The sequence below is a fragment of the Apostichopus japonicus genome, chromosome 22 (genome assembly GCF_037975245.1).
Source record: "Apostichopus japonicus isolate 1M-3 chromosome 22, ASM3797524v1, whole genome shotgun sequence".
NCBI lineage: Eukaryota > Metazoa > Echinodermata > Holothuroidea > Aspidochirotida > Stichopodidae > Apostichopus > Apostichopus japonicus.
In genome coordinates, this window is record NC_092582.1 from 5,150,435 (window position 1) to 5,178,282 (window position 27,848).

Here is a 27,848-nt window from a genome sequence, read left to right on the forward strand (position 1 = left end):
AATGGTGATCCACAGTTGCACACCCGACGATGATCACACAGTCACAGTCCCGATGCAAGGGGACTGGGGCTGAGAGCGGATCAGTCGTTTGGTAGTTTGGTTTTCGTGCCCAGGTTCTTTCCTGGGTGACTTTTTCTTAAAAAGTATCATTTTTGGGCAATTCGTTTACAATAATAATGATAATAATAATAATAATATTATCAGTCCCCTAGCCTCCAACTCCTATGCCCCCCCCCCCTTGTTTTTTTGTTGATATCCCGTTTATGGAAAACTAAATAAAAAAAATTCAACCGATTGGGTCGAGGGGTGGAATGAGATCAATTTTCAGTGAAGAAATTAGGCTATGTGAATTTGCAACTTGTAGCCGGCGGCAGCTGCAAGGCTGGTGTGAAAATCATGGTTGCTTTGAAACTTGGAGAGAGGTAGGCGGGGGGGGGGGGGGGGGTAACCTTCTTCTTCTTTTAAATTTGGTTCGTTAAATTTTCGACATAACCGCATCATCATTTCCAACCAAGTTAATTTACCAATGAAGGTTTTCTATTACTAATCTCTGGAGGTTTTCAGTGTATAGCTTTAACTAATCGCGTGTAATTAACTAATGATTAAAGCTTATAACAAACAATATCAGATTCGAAAGCTCAGAGGCTGAGTCGGCCAATATGAATTACTCATAGGTTAGGTCTAAAGTAGTTTTATATGCCATGTTTGAAACAGAATGGTTTTTCCCCAAAAAATCATTAGGTTCACGTACTGTTCAAATCCTTGCCAGGAATCAGATTCTTATGAGCTTTTTAAGATCTCTGTTACTTTTCAGTATCTTCCATTATGGATTTGCTATTTCTTTTTTTTTTGAATTGATAAGCGTCGGTTTTGTTTCTGTTCGACCGTGACCGTTTCGAAAAAAAGCTGTAGGCTACAGGGGTGACGGAATGGGGTACACGTTCAAACTACCTCAGTATTTGAGAAACTGGTTATATGCTCACGAGGTACACTTTCGCCTGTCGTATGGGAACAGGGTGGGCTAGGTGCCACAATTAAGTCACACTAATGCCTCATAAATAATAATTCTCTGAAACCTTATCGACAAGATATGGCTAGATAAACGTATATAGCGACCTCTAAAGCGGCATGCATCCACGACTATCACATAGCTATGGTTTTCAATAAGCTTTCAAATATTAAGCTTAACTTAAGGCTAAACTAATCAACGATAGGAAGGCAACGAATTAAACTATCACGGGTTTCAGTACCTGTATATGCATGAGAATGCGGGGAGTTGTCATTCCAAAATTTAAAACTATCAATTAATACGTCTCCGCGCGTGACACTATTATGGCGATATCTTCAGAATTTTACTGCCCCGAGTCATTCTTCAAAAATAAGTGTATAACTAATTAAAGTTTAAATATGATCTCTTAATGACGCTTAAGTTTAATTATCAAGAAAACTTAATCGTCAAAGCAAGGCTTGTGAAACCTACAAATAGGTACAAGGATTAAAATTCGGCATAAACTTATTTTCTAACAGGCGCGTAGCCAGGAATTTGCCAAGGGAGGGGCGAAAATGTAGGCAAACTATCAGAGCCGTAGATATGGCATTGCAAACTATCTAAGCGTAGTGCCACCATGTATTGGCGCGAAGCGTACAAGAAAATTTTGGCTGCAGTGCCTCCCAGATCGCTGGAAATGGCACTTCCCAGGCCTTGTAAGTTGTATTTTAGCATTTTCTCTTTTGAAATTACTAGCGATATCATAAAAACATTTAATAAAAAAATAAAAAAATGCTCAAGGGGGGGGGGGGGGTCGGCGGTTGCCCCCTTCGCCCCCCCCCCTTGGCAACGCGCGCCTGTTTTCTAATAAGGTTGTGATCGAATGAGTGGAACGGTTTGCTTGAGAAAGTTGTACACGCAGGTAGTGTAAATGGGTTTAAGAATGCTTTGGAGAAGCACTTTAAGCATTGTAATCGCCGTAGGGTCTGATTTTTTGTGTCTTCGATTTTTCCCTTTCCCATAGGGTCCTTGATGGGGACATGTTTGTCCCTCCTGATCCTATTTTTTCTACTAAACTAAGTACAGTAACCACCGTTACGTGAATAGACTTCAGGATCAAACCCACCTTTGTTTTTTAAATCTTATGGATCCGTCCCCAGCCTGTGTTTCTATACTCTATGTGATTTAGTGCCTCTCGTATTTCATATTGTTTCCGGTCCATATATAACTTAAGTTCTAACATGTTTGCTAACTATTTTCTCTTTGAATTGATTCAATTTATTTGATTGATATGGTCGATCATGATTGAAATGAAATTGGAAAAAAAAAAACGACCAGCAAAATAGGCTTAGCTATCTTATAACATTCAGCGCTCGTCAGTGGCGGCGGAACCGGGGGGGGGGGGGGCTTGGGGGGGGGGGGGGGCTCAGCCCCCCAATGAAAAAGTTGAGGGGGCAAATGCATGATAAGCCCCCCCAATATTTACCAAGGCTCCGAAACGTGCATCTGCCCATTTTTCAATGCATACTTGTCGATCTGTCCGATGCACACGTATACTATATACAGTAGGTGTAATAATTTTAGTAATTGCTGGGGACCCTGGTCCCTCAGCCCGTCCCCTGGCTATAGACCACATTGTCACCCCAACCGCGTCTTCACGCCCCGTGAAAAGTGGAAGCAGTGAGTGTGAGTACCGGTAAGCGTAACACAACTTCGTCTTAGGCCAATGACTTGCCTCATTTCAGCCAGTTCTCCAACATCCCCTTACTTAGTGGCGGAGCGTCCGTATATACAGTCAGGGGGCGGATCCCCCCCCCCCCTCCTGACGGACTCAAATGGACTGCTGGCGCCCTTTTCAGCTTTTCACTACTTTTAACTTATTCGCGATTATTGACTATTTTATTGCGCTCTCATATACCTATTGACATTTGTCATATTCTGTTGGTGTAATTTTCCGAAAAATGGCGACGACACCTATTTATTCTCCGTTTATCTGCAAATTAGCAAGGCCCGGAAAGGGTCATTTCCTGCAATCTAGGGAGTAACTTTACTCAAAAATTTTCTGTACGCTCCGCGCCAACCTGTGGTGGCGCTCCGCTTAGATATTGTCATAAGCGCCCCTACAGACCATTCTTGCCCCCCCCCCCTGACCAATACCCCTAGCTCCGCCACTGCCCTTACTACACTCAAAAACGTCTTTGCGAGTACACTACGGGTAATAGCTACTCTCTTAAAACACCATCGAATATACAAATTACAATGTTTTTACAGACTTTTACGTGCAATCTGAGAAATTGCAGGCTTGAGACCCATATTTTAGGGCTAGGTATTCGCAGCATAAAACACTCGGGAAGTGCCGTTTCCGGCCATCTGGGGGTTTGAAAAAAACCCAAAATTTTAGTGTACGCTCCGCGCCAACCGATGGTTGCGCTCCGTTTAGATAGTCTCCACACATTAGCCCCCCCAATAATTTTTCCGTTCCGCCGCGCCTGGCGCTCGTTATCAGTACCGGATTTCCGTACTTGTCTAGTTGCCTCTGATTAGCAGTCTCGAAATGTATCTTGAAAAAAACATCATTCATAAATGCAAGTAGTTGGGTTCCTATTTGTGGTTTGATGGAAATGTAGCCACTATAATCCGTTTAGATTTATTTTGAAACGGGTGGATTACTTTGATATGTAACCCTGCTAGTATTTCACGGTAATACAGTGACGTCACGCCGGAAGCTTTGGTCGTCTGTATGGAATGAGGAAGTGGCTATACAGTACTTCCATAACAACTCCCTGGTACTACTGCACGTAATTACTGCAACTGGCTGGCTGTCTAACTTCTTACACATGTGTCATGGATTGCTGAGCAGATCGCCTGAATGCACTCGGCAATTTTCAATCGATAATAGGAGCAACCCGAATGCAACCGATTGTAAGTATTACAGTATTGTGTATTTATGAATAGAATACATAGAATAAAAACACCTCCGTTCAATGCGTACAACTCATAAAGGATTCTGATTTGGTAAATTTTTGACAAACGTTAGTCAACATCAAATGATGACAGTTGCGGACAGTGCTTAGTGTGGTAATGGTCGTGATGTTTAGGTACTGATAGTTACTTGATAGGGTTTTTGTGTGCAACTGGTATTATATCTTACTAACGAAAGCTTACAGGCTTATTGGAAACGTTGTCATAGAAATTCGTTTCTTTCGGGAATTGTAAAAAGTGGGGAGAACATGGCTTGGCGTGCCGGTAAGTACTGCTGGACCTAAGTATGACAATGCAATTGCAAACAACATAAGTATTGTTACAGTAGCTGGCTACAGTACGTTGCTTTGAAATTGGACACCTGATTCAGCCATGACAAAATGCATGACAGTATGTGGGGTGTCAGTATAGCCTCCTCTCGTTATTCCATTAATGCTAAAAGCGTCTTACTAATGCGTAAGTTAGACCATTGACAGCTAGGAATAGTTAACATTTTTTTCTGTGGTAATTCAGAAGTGATATAGTTTAGTTTATTAGAAGAAAAGGACCAGGAAAGGCACTGAAGTCTCTTTCAATGACCCTATAGGAGTGAGAGAAAAAACAGAAGACACCAAAAATCAGACCTGATTACAATGCTTAAAGTGCTTGTACTAGTACTACTACTGCCTAGATAAACAAGACATGATCAAAATGTAGGCTAAACTAGTCAGGGAATTAATTTTTTGTGCAACTAAGTTAGGTTTCATATTTTTTTCTGATCTTGTACGTTGCCCTACATAACTGTACTACTGTAGGTATAAACATAGGCGATGATAATTTACATTGTGAGTCCTGTGTGTAAGTTCACACTTTCATCTTATTTGATTGTGTATGACCTGAAATCAGGTCTACAGGACTTGGAAAGTATAAATTTGTCTTCACAGTCCATGGAATATCAAGTAGTGATTTCTTGACACCTTTATTGACCTTGTGGTACTGCGTACTGGCTCCTGGACAGTTAAGCATTGTCTTACATTGTTGTTGTTATCATCTGTTTGTGTGTGTGCATGATCTTGTATTCTTCATTACATGCAGCATTGAGATCTAGACGGTTTCACTCGTATATTAGGATACCGATAGTAATGATGGCCAATTTCACTGAGAGTTTAAATATTCTAGAAAAAAATCATTCGGATTCTGCTAATTTTTCTATTTTCAAAAAAGCTAGGTTTAACAAATTAATACACATTTTGCATATCATGCCTAAACAGAGAAGCTGAATGTAAGTTAGTACTTTAAAGTCTTAAATAGGTTTTTTTGGTTTCAACTTCTTGTGTACATATGTTCTGCTTCAACACATTTCTCTCCTGGTGTTACTTCTTTTAGCAAAAAAGATGACTTCCTCTGTCCCCTCGTGGAAAGCTGAGCTGCAGCGAAAAAAGAGGGAGAAATCCAACAAAGATTCAGAGAAGGGAAAGGTACCTTGGAAGAATGAATTTAATGAAACAGTTAATGTGATAATAATTTCTGCCAATGAGATAGACCCAGATAAAGAAGAAGTTGATCCGTTAGGTAATAATCATCAAGATGGATCATCCCCTGAACCATCAAAGAACTCGACCAATGGTGTCTCGGAAGAGCACGTCGCATCAGTTAGGAACAATCCATTTCTCAAGTTTGATCAGATGATTAGTTCGAAAGGCAGTAACGATTCCCCACGACCCAAGTATCTACGCAGGCAGAGTTCTGGATCTCTCACGCAATCGTTTGACAAGGATTCGCCCGAAGAAGAGCCGCCGTCCAATTTGAAATCTAGAAGCAAATCTGTTGACAATTTAAATTTCCAACTTGAGAACCATATGCAGAGTGACCAATCAGGCAATGACACCACAAAGGACAGAGGGCAGGGTAAGGGAATCATCGCATCGCTTCGTGCCAAGTTCGGTAAGGCTGCTTCATCAGATGAGTACAAGGCAATAGTGAAAAGACCCCGTTCAAAGTCACAAACTTTATCTGATGCGACAGAGGCTGAAAATTCCAGCCAGAATACATCATCCAGACGTTTGGCTGGTTCTTCTAAGTCAGAGAGCAAGCAGGAAGTCTCTAAGCCTACTGTCAAAGAGACAGGTCACGTCAAACCCAGGGACAAGGCTGACGTCACGAAGGGTTCAGACCCAATCCCTTCAGTGATTGATAAAGGTTTAGATATAACTCCTCCAGGGCATCAAAGTCTTTCCAACCGAGAGGTTCAAAGTAAACCCGCAGAGGAGCCCAAGCTCACCATCCAACCTCCAGAAGCAAAGGAAATCCATCCAGTGCCAACTGAGACACAACTTGTTAAGAAGAAACCTTCCAATCTATCTGCATCGGCCCTGATCAAGTTAAGCAACGACGACGATGAAACATCTCCAAGCCGGACCTTGAAGAGACCACCGTCGATTGTAGATGGCGGAGAGGATTTCCACTCTGTGGCAAGCAGACCAGAAGGTGATGCAGAAACTCGGGAAGGTAAGGACGAGACTGACTCGGTCGGGAAGAGGTCGTCCAGTGCAATAATCCATCGGTACGAAACCCAGGCAAAGGCTGATGTAACCACACCGGGTTTGGTTTCTAATAACATCACAAATGATATCGATGCACCTAAGGGTCCGGTTAGTGAAAGTAACAAAAGTGCACAAAAGGACCCGCCTAAGAAACCGACCATCTTGAAAGAGAAACCACAATTAGGGAATCGGACTAACACGTCTCACAATCTGACCAAGAAAGAAAACAAGCGGGACGATGGAATTAAAGTAACGACTATTACCAACACTTCTGGTAACTCTTCAACCAAGCCAGCAGAAACTGTCAAGAAAACTACAATAACAAACGTTGAAAATATTCAAAGCAAAGAAGAGCTAAAGAAAGCCCCTGCTGAACAAGAGAAAGCAAAGTTCACACCCAGCGGCTCCAGCTCCTCTAAGGTTAACCTCATACCCGGTGCAGATAGGCAAGTTCACAGTACTGTCAGGTCACAAAGTTCTGTGCCAGTTAATTCATCTCATGAACAAGAAGAGCAGCGGGCATCACCTTTTCCAATTAAGCTTCGTAAAGTGGAAAAGCCGTCGTCCGCCGGAGTCAAGATCGTCAGATCGACAAAAGGAAAGGAAGTAAACCAGCGCAAAGAGAAACAAGATGTCCAGACTCGCCTGAAACAGCAGGTCAACGGAGAAATACCAGTCACCAACATCGATGATATTGAATTGAATGAAACAGAAGAAAAGAGGGATCCTGTCGTAATCGATAGGGCCAAGTTTGGCGTGATTGGTTATAACACTCCCACAAATTGTCCATCGATGTTGAAGGGTACGAGGAAGGCGAAGTCGAAGGTGAGTGGAACGTTTTTTGAAAACTTACTCCGCATGCATCTGAGGCAAAGCTCGGAGATGGAGATTCATGTGCCTTTTTCATTTCATCGGGGATTCGTACAAGCCCTTGCAAATGACACAGATTTGTTCCTTAACTTAATGTTCATAACAATTAATAACTTCCCTTTGAAAGCTTGTTCAGATTCTAGAAAAGTTTATAAATTGCTGAATACTGTAGGATTCCTTTGCTCATAACTGGGACAATCTGTGTCGAATGCCAAACAACTGGTATAATATCTTGCAGTCTAAAATCTACAACTGCATTTTCACCTGCAACTATGCCTTAAAGCCACCATTCTCCCTCCGGCCGGTGAAAGGCTACCCTAAAGGGCTCTCTTCCCCCATTTCACAGCCTACAGTATTCAAATTTTAACAACTTGTTTATTCAATCAAAACCAGTGCCAGCAGAATGCTTTTATCATCAAACAAAATATATCCTTGTCTTTTGAATAATTCCATTAATAAGCATAAACGTTTCCTTTTACTGTACCAAGAATTTCAGGAATGGTTGCATATAACCATTGTTTTTGCTGCCAAAAACTTATTATTTTCTGTTTTTATTGCTTCCTCGTTTTCTTTACATTGTTGTTGTAAATATGATCGATCACCCACAGTCAGCCAGTACTGGCAATAAAAGCATACTGTACTGTAAATCCCCTTAACAACACAGTCTGAACTTCAACTTAATACTGAGTAGAAATACCGTCCACACTGTTATTATGTTTTAATATAACTTGCACAGTTTAGCAATATAGCGCCTTTTGTCTGAAAAACAGAAACTGTTAATCAGACCTTCAAACTTTGGCCTTCTGATCAGGTGTGGTCTTGACCATGTCAGCAACAGATGATACTATTGTTTGTTATTATATGAGCTGCAAGTTCAAGGATGGCTTTTTTTGTTTGTCAGTTTTGTATTTATTTTTGGGCAACCAAGCAGATTCTCAAAACTAAGCAAAGATTTTTCCCTTGTAGACCGTGTAGGCCTATTAGTGAAATAAATCCACAAGTTATCATATAGTATTTGGTGTCCTGAAAAGAAAAAGGGGAAAAAATGTCATATATGAATTCATTATCCATCAATTGTCTGCCCTGAACTAAGATCAAATTTTCACAATGAACTGATCTTAATGTAAACTGTACTAAGTAGTGTCTTTACACAAGTTTGTTAATTTACAGTTCTTGTTTAGAACAGTAGCATATAACTCATGAATCTCTGTCTAATCCCCTCCCCTCCCCCTCCCCCTCCCCCCGTTGGTGCTGTAGTTTTAAAGCTCAGTGTTTTAAAGTGCACTTAGCTCTGTGAGTTTATTGCAGGGACTTGATTTTCTACTTAAGTAGGAACCTCTGTGAATTAAAAATTGCCAGATTAACTTGCATTAGAAACAAAAATTTGCTTAGTTTCAGATCAAGCAGTTGTGATGTGTAACTAGAACTGGTTTAATAAGTTAACAAGGAAGCTAATGAGTGAAGAACTGTGGTCTACTATATCCTGTAGAATGTTTATATTACAACTTGACAGAGTGTTTACTGTACAGGCCAGCAGTACAGTATCTTTGTTTATAATACTGTATGATATGCCAGGATAGTACAGTATGTAGCTTGTGCATGCACTGTACAAACTACCGTATCAATGTATCAGACTACACTACAGTTAAGTACTGTCCTTTATCCTCAAATTTATGGACCTATTAAGAGTTTATGGATTCCCCATCAACCTATCTTGAAGTGACTACAGTAGATCTATAAAATGCACAAAAACAGAAAGAAAAAAGAGCCATCCTTTTGATGATGCTACATTGAGAACTTGGTGGTGTGCAGTTAAGTGTACTGTATGTCCCCATGAAAGCCTGTGTGCCCACAAAAGGATTGTCAAAAAATTGATTAACTATTTTACGTGTGATTATTCTGGTAATATGAAAGATTGTCAAAGTTATGATACTGTAGCTTATATGAAACTTTGATCAACTCCATATAGTTGCAAATATTTTGAAAAATTCTGTGTGTTAATTGTTTGACCAATAATTCTTACTTACCATATTTTGAACAATGCTGTATCTACAGTAGTCAGCATAAGTTCAATATAACTGCCAAAACGTAGGACAGTATGTTCTAAATATATCCATTGCAGGTACAGGTAAAATGTAGACCACGTTCAGTTTGCCTAGAACCTATACAAATTGTCAGAAAATGTGTTTTGCTTTTTTTCGAAGATACCTGTAGGTCATGCCTGCTTCACCCCCGCCCAAATCTTCCCCCATCATAAGCCCCTGCTCTCACCTACCTCCATTCCACATGTACAATGTATACAGTATACTGTAATTATTATTAATACATCCTCGGGATAATGTAAAAACTCAACTTTTGATATCAATTGTCAAATACCTGGAGGAATTGAAAACAAACAGTTCATAATGACATCAAATATTTGTTTTGTGGACCATAAATACAATCATTACGGTACTTCGAATCACTAAAGACGAAATTCTCCCCAGGGATGTAATGTTTATCTTCCCCACCATATACAGCTTGTAAATTCCACGAATGGGTCTAATTATCGGTAGTTTAGTACCAAGTGGACATACATTTTACAAACTCTAATATTATGCAATTGCAGAGTACTGCATGCATGCGAAGAATGGTATGGGTGGAGGGTTCAGGCCTTTGCATTGGGGCACATAAACTACAGTAAACCCTGCAATTGTCTGTGCATTTCAAGATATAGGACATGTACTGTAAATACATGATGTGCAGAAAGTACTAAGAGTTTGTATAGTTTTTTACAAGTTTTTTAGCTGATGATGACTCTAAGACTTACCAATCACCTACCTGTTTCTCCCCAGCCCCCTCCACCTTCCTCCCTCCCCCGATCCTTTTCTTTCACCCTATATCGAAATGGGACAAGCCATGTCCTTATTTTCATCATATTCATAAATCTCAGATCCCTTGTAATGTGTATCGTTGTGAAAACTCTGAAAGACTAATAATTTCAACAATACCATATACTGTAGCAGGGTTTCCCTAACTTTATCCCCCCCACGAACCCCCTGTGGATGTCAGTTGTCCACGAACCCCCAACTTTTCGAGACACGATCTGAGTCATTATAATACTATAATACGCATAACAGCCTGTGTCTGTTTGATAATTCAGTTATTTATCACATGCAGGGTACGGCCATGGCAACATACAGTATTGCGTATGAGTTTGTCAATACAGTAGGTACGACTTTTGTACATTACTAACTTATATGATATATCAGATTTTAGTTAAACAAAAAGGACTCCAGTTTGGTTTTCAGGAAAGTGTCACGAACCCCTGGGATGGACTCGCGCACCCCCTGGGGGTTTATGCACCCCAGTTAGGGAACCCCTGCCATATATACAGTAGGAACATACCCAAAAGAGAAAGAATCTTACAGTACAGTACATTGAAGCAGTTGTACATTAGAAGCTGCATTGCATTGCACCATGGATATCCCCTTAAATTTAATATTTCAATATCATAAAGTACATAAAAACAGCTGTTTTGGTACTTCATTTGTGCAGAGAGATTTTGCAATCATATTGAAAAACAGCAGAAAATATCTTTTCAATCTATTTTTTTTTTTAGCTGGAAAGTTATCCAATTTGATATAATTGAGGTTTGCTGAGACAGTGTGGCGACACTGTTTTTTGCGCCATTGATTCAACTATAAAAGATTGACAAGTGGCATCCAAACTCACAAATTTCTGGTGAGACACCCCATGGTTACTAGTCTTTTGCCATGGGTGTATTGTTTACTTTTGTTTCGACCTCAATACAGTAGGACACCTTCAGAGTTTCTGTTCAACCCGGCTTCTATTATTGTTCACTGTTGAACCAAAAAAGTTTTAAAAAGTGGGAGAATCCCACCAGCTCAGATTAAAAACTACCACAATAAGTTTGGAGGCTGGTAGCATGATTGTAAATTTGTGATGTAGGTCTACAGTGGCTTAATAAATTCTGTATGTACATCGTCCAACCAAACCAATTATTAATCAAGTACAGTACAGTAAAGTGCTACATGTGCTATATGTGCAGTGCTATACTGTATGTATATCTTTATGTAATAATAATAATAAATGAGACTTATATAGTGCCAAATCAGTAAACAAAGTCACTGCTCAAGGCGCTTTACAAAGAAAATTGAAGTAAATTAATTTACAAAAGAACAAGTGAAAAAATGGGTCTTAAGTAGACTTTTGAAAGTAGAAATTTTATAGCATGTTCAAATGTGATCTTGTAACTTGTTCCATAGATAAGAGCCAGAGTATTCGAAGCTTCTGTAACCATAGGTCTTTAAGCGTGGTTTAGGAACAGTTAAATACAGTTTGTTGGAGGAACGAAGTGTGCGAGTTGGAATAGCTATGTACAGCTATGTGCTATATGTAAAGCTACAGTAAGGTGACCAGACGTCCCCGATTTTCGGGGACAGTCCCCGATTACAGTGTGCTGTCCCCGATGAACAAGTGTCCCCGAAAATGTCCCCGATTCGTCAAAATGTTCAGGAATTTCGAAAATATCCCACATTATTAGTAAAATAATTGTAAAAACAGAATTAAGTAAAGTGTGCAGTCGCAGAACGGAACTTATAACCAGTATTTCAGGTGAGCCAGTGTAAAGTGGCATATGCTAGATCGATTTAGCCTAGCACTCTTTTGTAAAGTAAGTAAATTTCATCTAAGAAAAAGCTACATTTTTTGAAATAAAATTGATTTAAAAAGTGCTTCTTAGTATCCCCATTTTACATCTAAGCACCTTAGGCACTTGAAAATTTTCCAAAGGGGGAGGGGGACACCACCTCCCCTTATATCCCTCCCCCATATCAGTCACGCAATAAATGTCCCTGATTCCAGTCAGGGAAATATGGTCACCTTAAGCTACAGTAAAGTGCTACATGTTGTATCTACAAATAGCTTGACAATGAAACCATCAATTAGTACAGTACAGTCATCTTATATTCTGTATACAGTAGCCTATGGTTTTGATTTCTCTGGTGTATTCAATTGTAGATATATACTTGAAACATTCACAAATTGCTGACAAATTGCTTTAGATATTTACTCTCAATTTACAGCTGTATGCAAATTCCTGATCTCCTCGCAGAACAGTACAATCAGTGTTTTAAAAGCGCTGAAGTGAGCATTTTAGCATGCTTGCTAAGAACTGTAGTCTTACAGTACAATTTTTTTTGTTCCCATTCCACTTTTGAACATTTTAATATATTTCTTGGTTTTCCGTTCGTTTCATTTTGCTCCATTCAACTTTAATATCCACAACTTTTCAAACATGTTACAATACTTTTATGTTTACAGTGTTTTTCTGCAATATATATGAACCCAAGTGATTGCTTTATTTTATATAATATACAGTATAAATAAATTGTAAAATCAGCTGCAGAAATATATACTATGTTATATAGTGTAAACTAAATTGAGAGAAATCACCCAACCAATCACCAAACAATATTTATTGTGCCCCCTCCACCCTCCTCCCTCCTATTGCTGTGGTGTTAGACATACTGTACAGTATATGGAATTGAGACAAAAAGTGCCCATATAAAGGTATTTGGCCTTGTTCATTCAGTTAGCAAGGAAAGGGAACCAACAATTTTGCCCTTGAAATATTAAGCAATTTAGGTAATACTCTCGGTCAAGGTCGGATTAAGTTTAGTTATGGTAGATTTATTGTACAAGCTACAGTATTGTGTTGTGAGTTGTGACCATACTGTCTGTAGATAATGTTTCGATAATCAGTTTTGAAACTTTACTGAGCACTGCACTATTTTAGCTCTAGGATTTAACTCTTGCGCAATAAAATTGACTAAAACCCTGTCATTAGCTACAGTATATTGTAAAGTAGAAGTAATATTAGGTAGTAACCAAGAATATCTAGAACTGTATTGTACTAGCTGTATGCTGTACAGCTTTTAGAGTCAATTCTGTAAAGTTGCTTTCACTTACAATGCTTTGTAAACTGTACAAATGAATTCTGCCCTCACCAGAAATGACAGCCAATAAAGGCATCTTGATATTTTTAACACGTGCCAACTGAGATGAAATAAAATCGTGAGAGGTACTCAGGTACACTGTAAGGGTGGCAGAAGACACAGGCAAGAAAGCAGGTAGTGACAGTTTATAAAGTTCAAAAATGGTATACAATAGATCATCTTAACCGGAAGTTTGCATGGGAGAAATGATGAAATTATTGTACTACTGTATGTACAGCAGCAATGTCATACTGTGCTGGTGTGTGTATACTGAGCAGTGTGTGTACTGAGCAGTTCACTGTGCAGTGCATTGCACTGTACAATATGTTATTTGATACAGTAGTGAAGTGCACAAAATGCAGTCACTTATGCGAACAGTTTTGTCCAAAAGTGTGACATGAAAGCTAAAAACTTGTATAACTTTTCACCTTGGTAACACCAAATTTGGATTGACGCAGTAAAGATGTAACACAAACTCAATGCAAACATACAGTAACACTTACAGGCTTACAGTAGACCTATGTTTGTTAACTGCACACTGAAACACACACCTTTCTGTAACATGTACAGTAGTTTACAGTATCGACATCGAGTTGGCAGGTATGGCATACTATATATAGCATACTAGGTACTGTATAATTACTACAGTATATCAACTAACATACTGTACCGTTACATGAACGTGTTAAACAATCATTAGTGTGCTTATTTACTAATTAAGTCTCTGTCCTCTTTGGTAGGCTGTAGCAAGAAAAAGTATTGATTAACAGCAAAAAGTGGTAATTAAGTAACCTGTATATCGTCAAAGATACAACATTTGGCCTGTACACATGACGATGACAGCTTTTGGCTGATAGTGGAGAATCTAGTTTGAACCGTGTATTGTCGTTAGATGTTCATTAAGGTCGTACAGTATCTTGCTGACATTCAGGAACATGCCGATGGCAAATTTAAGAAACATTACAGTTATGATAAGAAACTAATGAAAACTGTGGCTTGCTACACATGTATACCACTATCCTTACAGTACAGCTACAGTAGCTCACCTTAATTCATTAAGAAAAGTAAATTTAATATCAAATCACCACTGATTTAAAAAATTTAATGAAAAAGAAAGGATAAGCATTCAAGATTTGACAGCTAGGAACATTTTACTCTATTTTCTTTTGCAGTTTCGGATACGCTTTAATGACAACAGGAACCAAATCCATGAATACCTATCAGAGGACAGCGCCCTCAAAGAGTACGTTGCCGAGCACGGATACGAACCTGAGGAGGAAATCGTCCGAGAGAATGGCAACGAGGAGGAAGAAGATGAAGATGACGTCGACGAAGAAACAAAGAAAAAGACAATGAATAACAACACATCCTTATTTGCTGAAGGTGGGTTAATTCTCTTTGTTAATTTTGTTTTCATCTTTGCATGTTGTTTTTTAGAATCTTCATCATTTCCATAACGGTCAAAATGTTTGCATACATTTTTTTTATCATCACTGATACACTAAAAGTGCCACTGTTTTAACGTTTATATTTCATAATAGGAAGTAACAACCTCGAATATAAGATTGCCAGATAAAAATATCTTCTCACAATTGCTTCATGTATTTAACAAGGCGAAATTCCACAGAAGAACTTATAGTATAATTTGTGATAAAATCCTGGAATGTTTAGATAAAACTTGTCAAAATCTTAATATAAAAATTTGAAATTGCAAAGGAACCAAATTTTGCCATTTTTTACAGGACATTGTTAATAATTGGAGAAACATTAAAAAAAAATAGAAAATGTTATACAGGGTTTTAAGGCAAAATTTCCAGAAAAAATGTTTCTTCCATTGATATCTCACAAACAGTATAATATTGCAAATATCATTAGCCTCTTGTACCAAGTGCTGTGTCACTATACGTCACATAATACACAACAGTATTGTGAATTCATGCTGGTATATTCATTAGCTATGTACAGACAATACATTCATTTTCTGCTTGCCATCATTATGTGCTGCTGACCTTGCTTGCAAGCCACTTCATGTACAGTTGCCTGTTTTGTTGCATGTTTCAATCATGTGCCTCAACACAGAGCTGATTTTATTTTGATTGAATTTTTCTGGAGGATATACCTGGGATGTAAAGCAAATTATATGTTTGCTTAGATTGAGGTTGCTATAGGCAGCAAAGCTACATTTTGCATGTTTAAGGTTGGTGAATAAGAAAATGAAAAAAAAAAATGGGAATAAGTGAAGAAAAAAAAGTTTGTTCGTTAATGCTGTATGTACAATAAATGAAACTGGCTTGTCCTTCTAACAACCTGAAAGTCATAATACGTCTTAGCTACAGTATAAGTCGTTCAAGAAGTTGTGTCAGACAGAATTGAACCTTCTGTCGTATAATCAACTCTAATTGAGTAGAATGTCATTGGCCGTAATGAAGATCTTTAGTGGCCAATATGCATAACTGAGTCCATTAGCTGCTACTCTATGTAAAGTCCTATGGCTGCTCTCATTATATCCCATATTTATTGCTCTCATCATCTCCCTTATAAATATTTATATTTAAACAAGTTCAAAGGAGAGGGAGAGATTGAATTTAGGATGTCAGATTTAGCGATCTTGAGGAAGAAACTTTGTGTAAAAGTTAGGTCTCTTGAAACACAGTACAAAATACTCTCAATACTGCAGTACTGTGACCTGCTGCCTTTGTATCGTAAGTTGACCTAAGTGTCTATTAAAGGCGGTTTTGCAAGACTGAGTCCTGTACAGGAACTAATACAGATGTATTATGATCGACTTAAACTGACAAAAATATTTCGTCATATGCAGTATTAGTAAGTTTACTTCAATTGAAATTTTTGGTCAAAGCTTTTAAAAAATCAAATGGGTGTGCACAGTCTCCATTTGTTGGAGATTTAATTTCTAGGAGGTTGATTTGAGTTGGGGAAAAATGCTTAAACAAAGTCTAGTAAGCCATACAGTTAATCTTATTGTTACAAGACCTTGTAGACAGATTTATTATATCCCAAGTCTAATTTCCAATGTGCTTCCATTCTTGATTCGGTCAATGTATCGTTACAGCAATTTCCTGATATGGTACAGTACTGTAGTTCACAGTGACAATTTTTCCCAGGGAGATGAGGAGATTCCCAGGTCTTTTATTATTTATCAAATAACTCCCCCCCCCCACCACCCATGAATCATACACAAGAGGCACCACATAGCAAGTAAATTGTATCACCTCCTTCCCTCCCCCCACAAAAGTTAATACTCTGTAAGTACTCTTGTAAAATATTCACACTAGACTACTAACTCACCAAGTGAGAGTTAAATTTCAAATATGTAGCCACTGCTACACACTTTTGAGGTTACTGTCAACTGCACAGGCTACTTGTTAAGCACTGCCAAATATTCACATTACTGCCATGCATACTGTATGTATATACATATATTCATCTATTTATCATAAAGATGCCAAATAATACATATTTTGGTATGCACTACACATACGTACAGTACTGTAAATTGAAAAGCATACAGGGACAATTTCCGCCTTCAGTTGTCTTTGGAAAGTTTGTAATATTTTAAAATGTATCGTACAAGTGTATATATTTGATATCACAAAATCTCATATATTCCTATTGGTTTGTTTGTTGATTGTCATTTGTGGGTAGTTGGGCTTATATATAATGGTTGCTAGACTGTGCAGACTAGCCACTTTGATTGACGATCCTTTTTACACAGGTATCTGAAATTCTGAATCATGCTTTAGATGACTAAGAAGATGCAGATGAAGCAAATAATGAAGTAGATGCTTTATTTCTGTTTTTATTTATTTTAGTTATTTATTTACTCTTTAGTTTTTGACCAAACATTTTCTTAACATTCATCCTTGCTCTATAAATCATCATCCTCTTCTACCGCATCTTTCTCCTCTTCTAATCCCTTCTCACGTCAGGTCTCCAAAATATAACCAGGTCTAACAACACCGACCTCTCCGCTTTCCTTGGTAGGGGTCCCCATAAAAAGGAACCTTCTAGAACTGCATCAAGGCCCCATCCCGTTTCGGTGACCCCAACAGAACCCGAACCGGAGTTGGTAGCTACACCCTTGGATAGTGGTGATGGGTTCTCAATGGGCAGTTCATCTGCTATGCTATTTTGAAAAAGAGAAAAATTTAAAACCAAAAAAATTCAAGGTGAGTTTTGGTGACATTTGTGTTTGTGTATATATACTGTATATATGTATACCTGGGAATATAATCCAACAGTATCTGCATTCATGTTGTACATGGACCCTCTGTTGCTAGGAACATATAGGATTTAACTAACTTATGCTTAATGGTGGCCACTTTCCTTGCAAACTATTTTAAGGAAACTACTCATTGGTTTAATATAGGTGTGTATAAGCTAGTACTGTAGGAAGGGGAATGGGCAGCTCGATTTGTATAGCACGTTAAGTACTGTATGCAGCAATATGACAGATTTATGGGTGGGGGACGGAAGGGGGGGGTCACAAATGTAGGAATGGCAGAAGTACATTGCTTATACCAATAAATGCCACTTTCTAAATTACAAAAAGTATTCGAATTCCTGAATGAATGATCAGAAAGATCACCTTAAAATTATCAATTCCCATACCATGCTTGTCAAGAGTTGTGGTCAAGCTTTAAAAGCAAAATTTTGCAAAAAAGTGTCTAATAAGACTGGTTATGGCCCTTTAAATATTGTTCCGCATGTGAACTTTAATTGTTTTCTTGTTGTTGTTTTTAATTGTTTACATTTCTCACTCTGCATACTCTTTGATTCATTTTGTTTAAACAGTTCTAAGTAGTGTCATATTGAGATGTTGTTCATATTTGCATTAATGTCAAGAAGTGCATGCATATAGCTTATATATATATGTGTCAATGAAGTGATAGAGCATGATGTTCAGTAGCATCTGTAGTACAGTCTAACCATGCATGCTCTGTGTAAGTACTATGTTATTATGTCTATATAGAGCTAACTATGAGATTTCATACTTTGTCTGTGATTTGACAGTTTATAGTTATACACATGACTATGTACAGTAGTATGTATAGTACAGAGTCACTCATGTCTACAGTATGTAGCATATATATGCAGTATGTACAGTAGTATGAGTCAGAAATGACTATGTAGTATAGAGTCACACCTGCCTGTGTAGTATAGAGTCACACCTGCTTATGTAGTATAGAGTTACCAAACATCACGATGTAGTATAGAGTCACACCTGACTATGTAGCATAGAGTTACATCTGCCTATGTAGTATACAATAGAGTCACCACATCACGATGTAGTATAGAGTCCCACCTGCCTATGTAGTATAGAGTCACCACATGACTATGTCGTATACATGTATTAATATAGAGTTATGACTGTACACTAGTAAAGAGTAATGACTTGTTGTACAGACGCACCCATGTCTACTGCATGTACAGTAGTACAGATCGAGCCATTCATGGCTATTTAGTGCATTGACTTTACAGAGCCACTCATGACTTCTGTATGGTTGTGTTCAATGTATAGTACTACTGAACCACTTAGGGCTGTACGAAGTGGAGGGCCTACCATGATTACATAAATGTGCAGAGTCACTAAGGCCTTGATACGTATCATACAGAAACCCTCAAGCTGTCATTCAAAGTGTAATGTTTGCCTGATTCAGTGAATATGATAACATCGTAGAGTGACTTCTAGAGATGTTTAGTTGATAAACACAAAGTATCCAAGTTAAGCTTTTACCTTCTCTGACTCACAGTCCCACACCACAGTTCATGCCAACATGACTTGCAACACCACTATGTATACTTACTGTAGGTGTACATACAAACATTGATTTGTCAAAACCAACATGTCTATTACTGTATGTAAGGATTTGAGTGTCAAACTCCTGCCCATGTGTTTAGACCAAACTTGATGAATCACTGAACCGCAGCCACTCATTGCCAGAGAATCTGTTTGGTTTAGTCATCAACAGCTGGGTGGCTGTCTACGCCCAGAATGGTGAATGCAGTCAATGCGTAATCTAACTGAGACAGGTGGCTTTAGCTATTTCTCTTGTAAAGTAAATAACCACAAAGTTAAATGATGACTGAGTGAGGACTACAGTAAGCCCCAGTAAATCAGTTTAAAGACCAAGATATTGAAGTGAAATTTGAAGTTGTAAATCCACACTATGGCTACTATCAGTAAACAAAAGCAGCAGAAATTCCATGGTACAGTATATACACATAGAACAAGCTAGAGAGTTTAGGTTCATATCAGCTCATTGAGAAGTGATTTGTGTTTGTGAGGCTGGATGAAGAAATAGTTGCGGGTGGTGTTGAGAGCGGAGCAGGGGATCAGTGGTAGTGGATGCGAGTTTGGAAGTTAAGATATGCATGTTTGGAGGTTAAGTTAAAACGGAAAAGGTCGAAAGGAATGGCAAGTCTCATCTACGGTAGTACATTTCTATAATTGCAAGTACAGTTCTCAGCAATTTAAAACTTTCAAAATGCGGCTGTTAAAGACTTTAATAAAACATTAATACTTAATCAAATAAAATTGACTTTGTAACTGGAATATTTACCCCATTTGCATAAATCTTTTACCTGCAGATGAGTCAACTACATCAAGCCGACAATCTGGTGCTTCAAGCGATGAAAAATTCCAGACAGAGTCGAAGAAGAAGGAGTTTAGAGGCATCCTTAATACTCGACTGTAGCACAGTGGCTCCTCCCGCAGTTGTACCAGTTGTGTCACCTTTGATGCAGCTAGATGGATGAGTCTCTCCTTGCCTTTGAGGTGTGAGATATCGAGAATCTCTAGTAAGACATGTCATTGTAGCTAGAGTTACAGTACAGTACAGTACAGTACAGTACAGTTTTGGTTATGAGGAAGCTGGAAAGATATATACATGCCAAGAGCTATAGTCAGTTAGTCACTTTACCTGATTCCCTTGCACTGTTGTTCCCATGACAGATGGCCAATGTGCTGTCAAATGTGCTGTCAACATGTGTGGCAGTATTTCCTTCACAGTGTTAGGGTATTATGATACAGTGGTTTCCACTCTATCCCTTCCTTGTCGATGTCCCCCTCCCTACTACTACTTATTCCTATCTACCTCACTTGGTAATACAAAAAAATCAATATTTGCACTTCACACTAGTGATGTACCCTATCCTTCATAATTCTAGTTTTACCTACAGATCTTCAGGATTTTTTTTTTTTTTTTTTTTTTTTTGGGGGGGGGGGCTCACACCTAATATAATTTCTTCCTGTAAGATTCACACATTTTTACTGTGTGCATTGGGTTTTAATAGTCTGCAACCATTTCACAATAAGCCATAATGCTTTCAACCTCATTCTTCCTTGTACATGTAGCTCTTGAAATCTTGATAAAGAGTTCATGTCCAAATCACTCTGGCATATTTTCCTCATGGTAGCATTTTGTTATGCCTACCTTAGAATACTCATGTGCAGTAGTTATTTCAGAACTTTTCTTCTTCTCCTTCTGTTGTTTTTTTAATTGTCAAATAGAGTTTTAATTATTCCTAATCTTCAATTTCACGCCCAAGGCAAAGTTCTGTTTTAACTCAGTGTGGTGCTTTGTTTGTCACTGTTGAAAGAAGTTTTAATTACCATGTGAGCATTTTGGAAATGTTTCTTACAGTTTCCAAATTTTAAAGGTTTTTAAACATTTCTTTTTTGCCATGATATACTCTACAATTAAAGATAGAAATGACTTTTTTATTGGTAGAACCATAGGAATACCCCAAATTTCAAGTTGTTCTGAAACATCCTCGGGACCCAATCGGTCTGTATACCTAGCAAAACAGTGTAATAGAACGAATTGCAGATGATTTAACTGGGGGGGGGGGGGTGGGAGCTGGATGGAGGGGAAGCAGAGAGATATGCAGATATGTCCTCACTCATTTTTATTTAAATCCCCCATGGTATCTGATGCCTACACTGTTTACTACACTTTGTGTGCTTGACTGTAACCATACAGTAGCTTTCAAACATCTTATTTTTGTGCTCCAGATCGCTGTAAATGAAGCTTCATAGTTTATAAGTTTGTTATTACAGTATAGGCAGATGCTTTCAAGTTTTTGTGGTAAACATAAAGAGAGAAATGTTCCCTTTAAACATTTATTTGACATTTTGTAGTTTTTAATATATAAATAACTAAATATTACAACAAAGAATATTTTTGAAAACCCTGGACATAGCGATAGCATTTGTTGTGTTATGTTTTCGAGTAGTGTTGAATTTACAAGCCAAGAGTCGGATTCAATAAACTACAGACGACAACTGATGTGTATTAAAAGGGAATTTATTCTAATTTCTTTCCATTTTGTATAAGCAGCTTCAGTAGCCTAACACACATGGTATATGGACAGTTTGATCCTAAGCTATGGTAATACAGCACTTTTATACATGTATCTTCCAGCATTCAAAGATTGGCATCCTTGCTCTCCTTAAGATGCTTTAAAAGTATTCAGCTATAGTCTTGATAAGTTGCTAGAATATGTAACTGATAACAAATATATATATTTTTGCTTATATTAGATATAATTTTTTTTTATTCTTGCCGTGTTAGAATATTGAAAATTGCATGTTTTTTTTCTTCTTTCAAATTAATACATAGTTGTATATATAGATGACAGTGTCAAAACTGCCCTAGAACAGTACATTAGTATTCAACCGTGACAGATCCAATAACAGTTACACACACTATATATCTACAGTTGAGTGATAGACTCACATTCCTCAAGCTTATATTCCAGTGATAACGTAAAGGCCAATTTCTTTGTTCTGAATTAGTACGACTGCGTCTCACTTTAAAATTTAGTTTGCATTCAACATTACTGTAGTTTCTAAATCTTGTGGTTGCTGGTTCAACCTAGCTGTTTCTTGTCTGTTTCATCTATATCTACACTTTTGAAAATGTCAGTGTTTTTTCTTTCTTCAAAACTTGATAGTAATGGGCGATTTCCTATCGATGTAGCAGCATCAGAGTTGATATTTTATATGTATTTGGATTGTTCTCACATTATCGACCAAACACTCTCAAGCAACAGAACTCGGAGGCCATTTGCATTTCTGTTCAGAACAAGAATCTACAGTACAGTTTGGCAGTAGGGCTTTGTGGCAAACTGATTTATGATTTACAGTATGTATATTAAGTCTTGTCCTGAGAATTTACCATATTGCAAGTGTTGCAAACATGCATGTTTTGAGATTTGGTTTGGTTGGTTGAGTGTTGCATATATAACTGTTGGGATGACCATTATTATGAACGGGTTATAATTAGTTTGACTATACAGTTTAATGTTACATCGGACCTAGAAGGTTTTTTAAGGAATTTTTTTTTTTTTTTAAAGTTGTGGTCAAGCATCAGAATGCATTACTGGCATTGAATTATATTAACACTGTTAAATGTCCACACCAACAACATTAACTTAAACATACAATAGAAGACGAAATATTTATGTTAAAAAGATTTAAGTTACAAAATATTATTATTGTTGCTGTTTTGACTGAAGGTGACATCTTTAACTTAAAACTTTTTTCATAACAGAAACATTATTTGCACATTGAGAGCTAAATTCGGAGAGAAAGAAAGCAACCACCTAGATTATGACCATTTTCTCGAGTAACGAGGCCCACAAATTATGTACCTTCCTGGATGGGATGTTAATACACGGAGGTATTTCACAGCAGGCACTAAGAACAAAGGATATGGCCTCATTGTATTACCAGAACAGATATTAGTTGTGCTTTTGTTAGGATAAAAAAAAATGATTGCAGCCCATCCTCTTTGATATAAATCATTCAAAGTATTAGAACTTATGAAGTGGTATTAAAATTAAACTTATTAACTTTAATTTTATGAACATAATTTTGGAAATTATATTAGAGAACAACTCAATCTGTGTTTAAGAAAGAAAGATTTATTGGCGCCATAGTGTTCGCCTCAGTTTGAAATAACAACTGGACATATCTAACAAAATCATGCCCATTGCGCTCTGCTTTGATTTGGAAAAGTATTTTTATACTGTCTTACATAATATCATGCAAATAAGCTGATAATATTCATCAAAATGTCTCCATGACAAAATTTTTGTGAGGTCAATTTTCGTCAGAAAGTAATTGTGGCCGCATCGATCCTAAGTCTCAAAGGTAAAGGGAGGTGACTATTCTTTCAATTGTTTACCCTTTTAATCATTAAATTCTATTGTCTTATATTTAAGTTATATTGTACTCGACAGAATGAGTTTAAATTTTTACAGACTTTCAAATTCAGTCCTTGTAATGATTTCCTTGACAAGTGGCTGTTTTTAACTTTTTTATGACCTCTCTACAGTTAAAACTCTGAATTTTAATGAACAAAGAGCAAAGCATTGGTTCTCATGGTCAATATTTCATATTTGAAAAATATTGCTGTGTCTGCGATGTAATATAATCTCTGGCATCACAAATTCATAATAACTTGTAATGTTTGAAAGTTTAAGAAAGTTGATCCCATTTCAAAGTTACACACTCTACACTTAACTACTGTATTACACTTCCAACGCAGGTGTTTCTGCAGGGTCTCATCTAGCTCTCCTGAAATTGAGTAGGAAGTCCCCACTGATTGCAATGTTTTGGCTGATATGGAAATAGTTATATCCATTTGGTAGTATAAGTATGATTATGCCAACTGATAATTTGAAGGCAATTCTCCTTAATTCGCAATTTTTATATGCCAAGTTACCAAGAACATTATGAACTGATTAAATGGAGGCTGCTATATTGAGTTTGTTTCGTCTGCCAACACCGTAAACTGGCTAGAAATCTTAGCAATAGACATGGAGAATTTACAGTGTTGTTTTATATACTCCTTTATGTTTAATTGAACTCGGTCACTCAGTTGTATAGAAGGTTAATATTTGTATTTCATAGTGGACGAAATTGAATGGAAAATAGTTTTGACAAAAGTGCAGTGTTTTAGTGTCAGAAGTATTAACAATACCAGATAGAAGCAAATGGGTGTAATTTCCCGTTCGTCAAAACACTTATCCATTTCATGTCGTATGGATGGATTTAGCCACAGCAATCACAAACTTTTACATCATTTGTCCACTTAATCACACAATTTAATTCCCATAATTACCCAAAGAGAAAGAGTTTTTTGGGAAATAATATTTTATATAAAATTGGAGATAGTGCCATTTTATGAAAAAATGATAATAATAATAATAACGTTGAATTCTTGCATGTGGTCAGTTTCTAATTCCAACAACAAAGAAACTCATTGGCAAGCACAAATTCAGATGATTACAGTATGTACGGCAGCTGTATGATTCTTTTATCCTTTCACTGTCTCCATAGCAACCTTCTTGCCGTCAAGGTACAATGTCTGTTCGTGTCTGTCGATGTTAACTGTATGAACAGGTCTGAAGGCCTTGTGTATAGGTTTCTTCACTTTGAGAATTTTTTACAAATGTAGATAAAAAATGAATCATCCTTCAATTACTGTTTTGAACACAGCATGCACCTTCTTTTTTTGTTTGTCATGAAAGTGTGATTTTAATTGAATTTTTGAAGAGTTGATGGTGAGGACGAGCCAGGGTCTGGTTCGTAAATCCAAGGCCTGTTAGGTTTTTATTTAGTCCGACTCAATCTGGGAGATTAATATTCGAGGAATCGGTCTCCTTACTCTCCCTTCTGTACAGCAGTGATTCCTAACAAGTTTTGGCCTGGGATGATTGTCTCAATAGTTGTAATGTTTTATTTGAATGTTTTGTTAGAAGATTGGTGTCCTCGGTCTTGATTTTGTGCTTGTGTGGTCATCCTATGTGAGTGAGTTTGGGGGTGGGGGGGTGGGGATCCAGTTATTCTCAGAAAGGGTAGGGGGCATGGCAAGTGATGGAAGATAACAAAATTACTACCAAAAGAGTGTTTCGTAACAAAGCCAGGAATGCTAGGGTTCATGAAGTGTGATAGAAAATCAGTCCATTAGGCACCTGCTATGATCTAAATCACATTTGTTGGTATATTTTATAGTGCCAAAGGAGGGCCTCCAGCCCCACCCCCTGGGGATCACCCCCTTGGAAGTATACAAAGACAACGATTGGTAGATATCACCTACTTTAATGATGCACTCAACATTACGTTCTGACTTTGTACCAAACCAACATGTAAACATAACAGAAACTTGTATGTCTACATTAATAAACAAAAAATATGAATATATGACTGTAGGATGTGGTAGATTGGAGTGGGGTGGCAAGATGCTACAGATTAATATTTCCAAACCACCAGCTTCCTAAGTTTGGTGGTACATTTTCTTTATCTTATGATCTAAATGAGAAATATAACTCCAGCAGATAACCAAACACTCTTCTTAACACTATGCTTTCCTTCAACTTCCACAATGGAAGCACGAAAAGACCTCACATAGGTTCTTTATAAACTCTTTATTGTTTATTAATTCACAGGATATGTACAAGGTACAGGAAATATCAAATTACAGGATGTATCACACTGGTTTGCAGGATTAAACTTAAGAAAGGATGCATATATATGTGTGTATATGTATGTGTGTATGTGTGTGTGTCATATTTCGTACTAAAGCCACACTGAACTCTTCCGGATGTGTTTCTCAGAGCTGGGAATGCAGTATAATTTTGGCCTTTTTTTTATTATAAAGTTGTTACTGAATCGTCTTTCATAGGACATGCTATTTTAAGATTGTGTGAAGTTTCTTTAGTGGTCTGTCGATGGGTAAACTTGTCGAAAAACTAAGCACAAAATCATTGAATATTACTGAGTTATGCAGCAAATTTACGAGTTATAAAACACACAGTTTAATATTTTACATTCCTTTCCCTGTTAATCAAAACTGAGACCAAATTCCCATGGTTTTGAACATTCTTGGTTGTAGGGAAGTTATTTTGTCAACATTTCCAGTTGTAAATGAAATGCTTTCTCTCTGTTGAAATTTGGAACATTTGCAAACCTAACTGAATGACACAACTTCCCCCCCCCCCCTTCATTTGAAATGGTTCAGTCCAATTTTATTAGAATGTACTTTGTGGTTGTTCCGACTCAGCAAATTATTTGCAACTTGCTGACTGTTCCACTTTTCTTAGGGATGTATGTATTTTTTTAATAATTATATATAGAGTAATGAACTAGTTCCTTGTCTGTTCACAATCTGTAAAGGTCTTAATTAAATTGTTTGCAGTACTGTGTATATTAAATATAATTAGTAATTAATTGATGAATAATATTGTACCATTTAATCAAGTACTAACTGAAATTTAGCCAAGAAAAAGGTAATAATTAATTTCTGTCTTTCATATTCAATTGTAATGCCTTATTTTGATGTCTCTTTTCTCTTTCTTTTTTTGCAATGATTTTGCTACTATTTTGTAGATATCAAGCAAGTAAATTTTGTTGTGATATTTGTAGGAAGATGCATGATATTATGTAGAATATGAGTTGTTTAGGTAAGAAAAACACTGAAAGATAATGGCCAAAAATTTTAATTTATCATTTCACTCATTTCTTGTAATTAGCCGCATCTATTGAGAATATGTCAAGTGAAGCAAGTTATACAACGCTGGAACAAAACACAATTTGAATAAATGAGGATTTTCCAATATGTTTAATGAATTATGTGTTTTTGATTCGATAATCAAACATCAACTTTCGCTCAAAATGTGTAGGATGCCCCTAGGGGTGAGGGGGGAGGAAGGGGTGAGATTGTGTGTGTTAGTCAAATGATATGCAGATGGTGGACAATTAGTTAAGTATCCAAATATTAATTAAAAAAACACAATCTTTCGGATTCAGAGTTACATCTTTGTGTTTTTTTTCATTTTCAATATTTACAGGTCTTCCACAGTTTTGTGTAAATTTAGTGGATTTATTGCATATGATGGATTTAGTGATACAAAGCTCTTTTGCATCTTACAGTATTGGTTGAGTCCTTATTTACAAATAGCAGTATGGTGTGATGGTATCATGTTTTTTTTTAAATGTGTAAAATGTTTATATTATTATATAATATTTAACTCAGAAACTAAACAGTGTTCTTTCTTTCCATTATTATTTTGTTCTCTTTTCCTTTTTTGTTTAATTTTTTTTTTTGAATAAAAATAAATTATTATTAGCCTATTAATCCAGCCTGTTAATCTGTATTTCTCTCTGACATTTCTTGTTTTACCTTTGCAACAAAATTCATCATTCAGTTGACAGATCAACTTTGATGATTTTTGGTTCCTTGCTTTTTGCAAAGCAAGGAACCTATGCATTCAACTTGGCGTGTGTGTGTGTGTATGTGTGTGTGTGTGTGTGTGTGTGTGTGACGCTTGGCTTGTGTACACGATATCTCAATAAGGAAATGATGTATCATGATGAAACTTGTTGGGTGGATAGCCCATAGTGAGAGGAAGATCCCTATTGTTTTTGGTGCCCGCAAAGGTCACCAAAGGTCAGTTAGA

General features: G+C 37.2%; 1 protein-coding gene across 2 annotated transcripts; it reads left to right on the forward strand.

Moving 5' to 3' along the window:
* Window positions 1-3,651: 3,651 nt before the first annotated feature.
* LOC139964369 (uncharacterized) lies at window positions 3,652-27,526 on the forward strand. 2 transcript variants are annotated; one of them, XM_071965919.1, is made up of 5 exons: window positions 3,652-3,910; window positions 5,336-7,317; window positions 14,534-14,744; window positions 17,309-17,548; window positions 19,971-27,526. In XM_071965919.1, the coding sequence occupies exons 1-4, from the start codon at window positions 3,826-3,828 to the stop codon at window positions 17,512-17,514; spliced, it is 2,484 nt and encodes an 827-aa protein (XP_071822020.1). In that variant the 5' UTR covers window positions 3,652-3,825; the 3' UTR covers window positions 17,515-17,548; window positions 19,971-27,526. The 2 variants fall into 2 exon arrangements, with proteins under 2 accessions (XP_071822020.1, XP_071822021.1); XM_071965920.1 differs by lacking the exon at window positions 3,652-3,910 and adding an exon at window positions 3,949-4,234.
* The last annotated feature ends 322 nt before the right edge of the window (window positions 27,527-27,848 follow it).

Coding starts and splice junctions, on each gene's coding strand:
- LOC139964369 (XM_071965919.1), top strand. CDS start 3,826: ATGTGTCATGGATTGCTGAGCAGATCGCCTGAATGCACTCGGCAATTT. Junction 3,911..5,335: donor CAACCCGAATGCAACCGATT/GTAAGTATTACA, acceptor TACTTCTTTTAG/CAAAAAAGATGACTTCCTCT. Junction 7,318..14,533: donor CGAGGAAGGCGAAGTCGAAG/GTGAGTGGAACG, acceptor TTTCTTTTGCAG/TTTCGGATACGCTTTAATGA.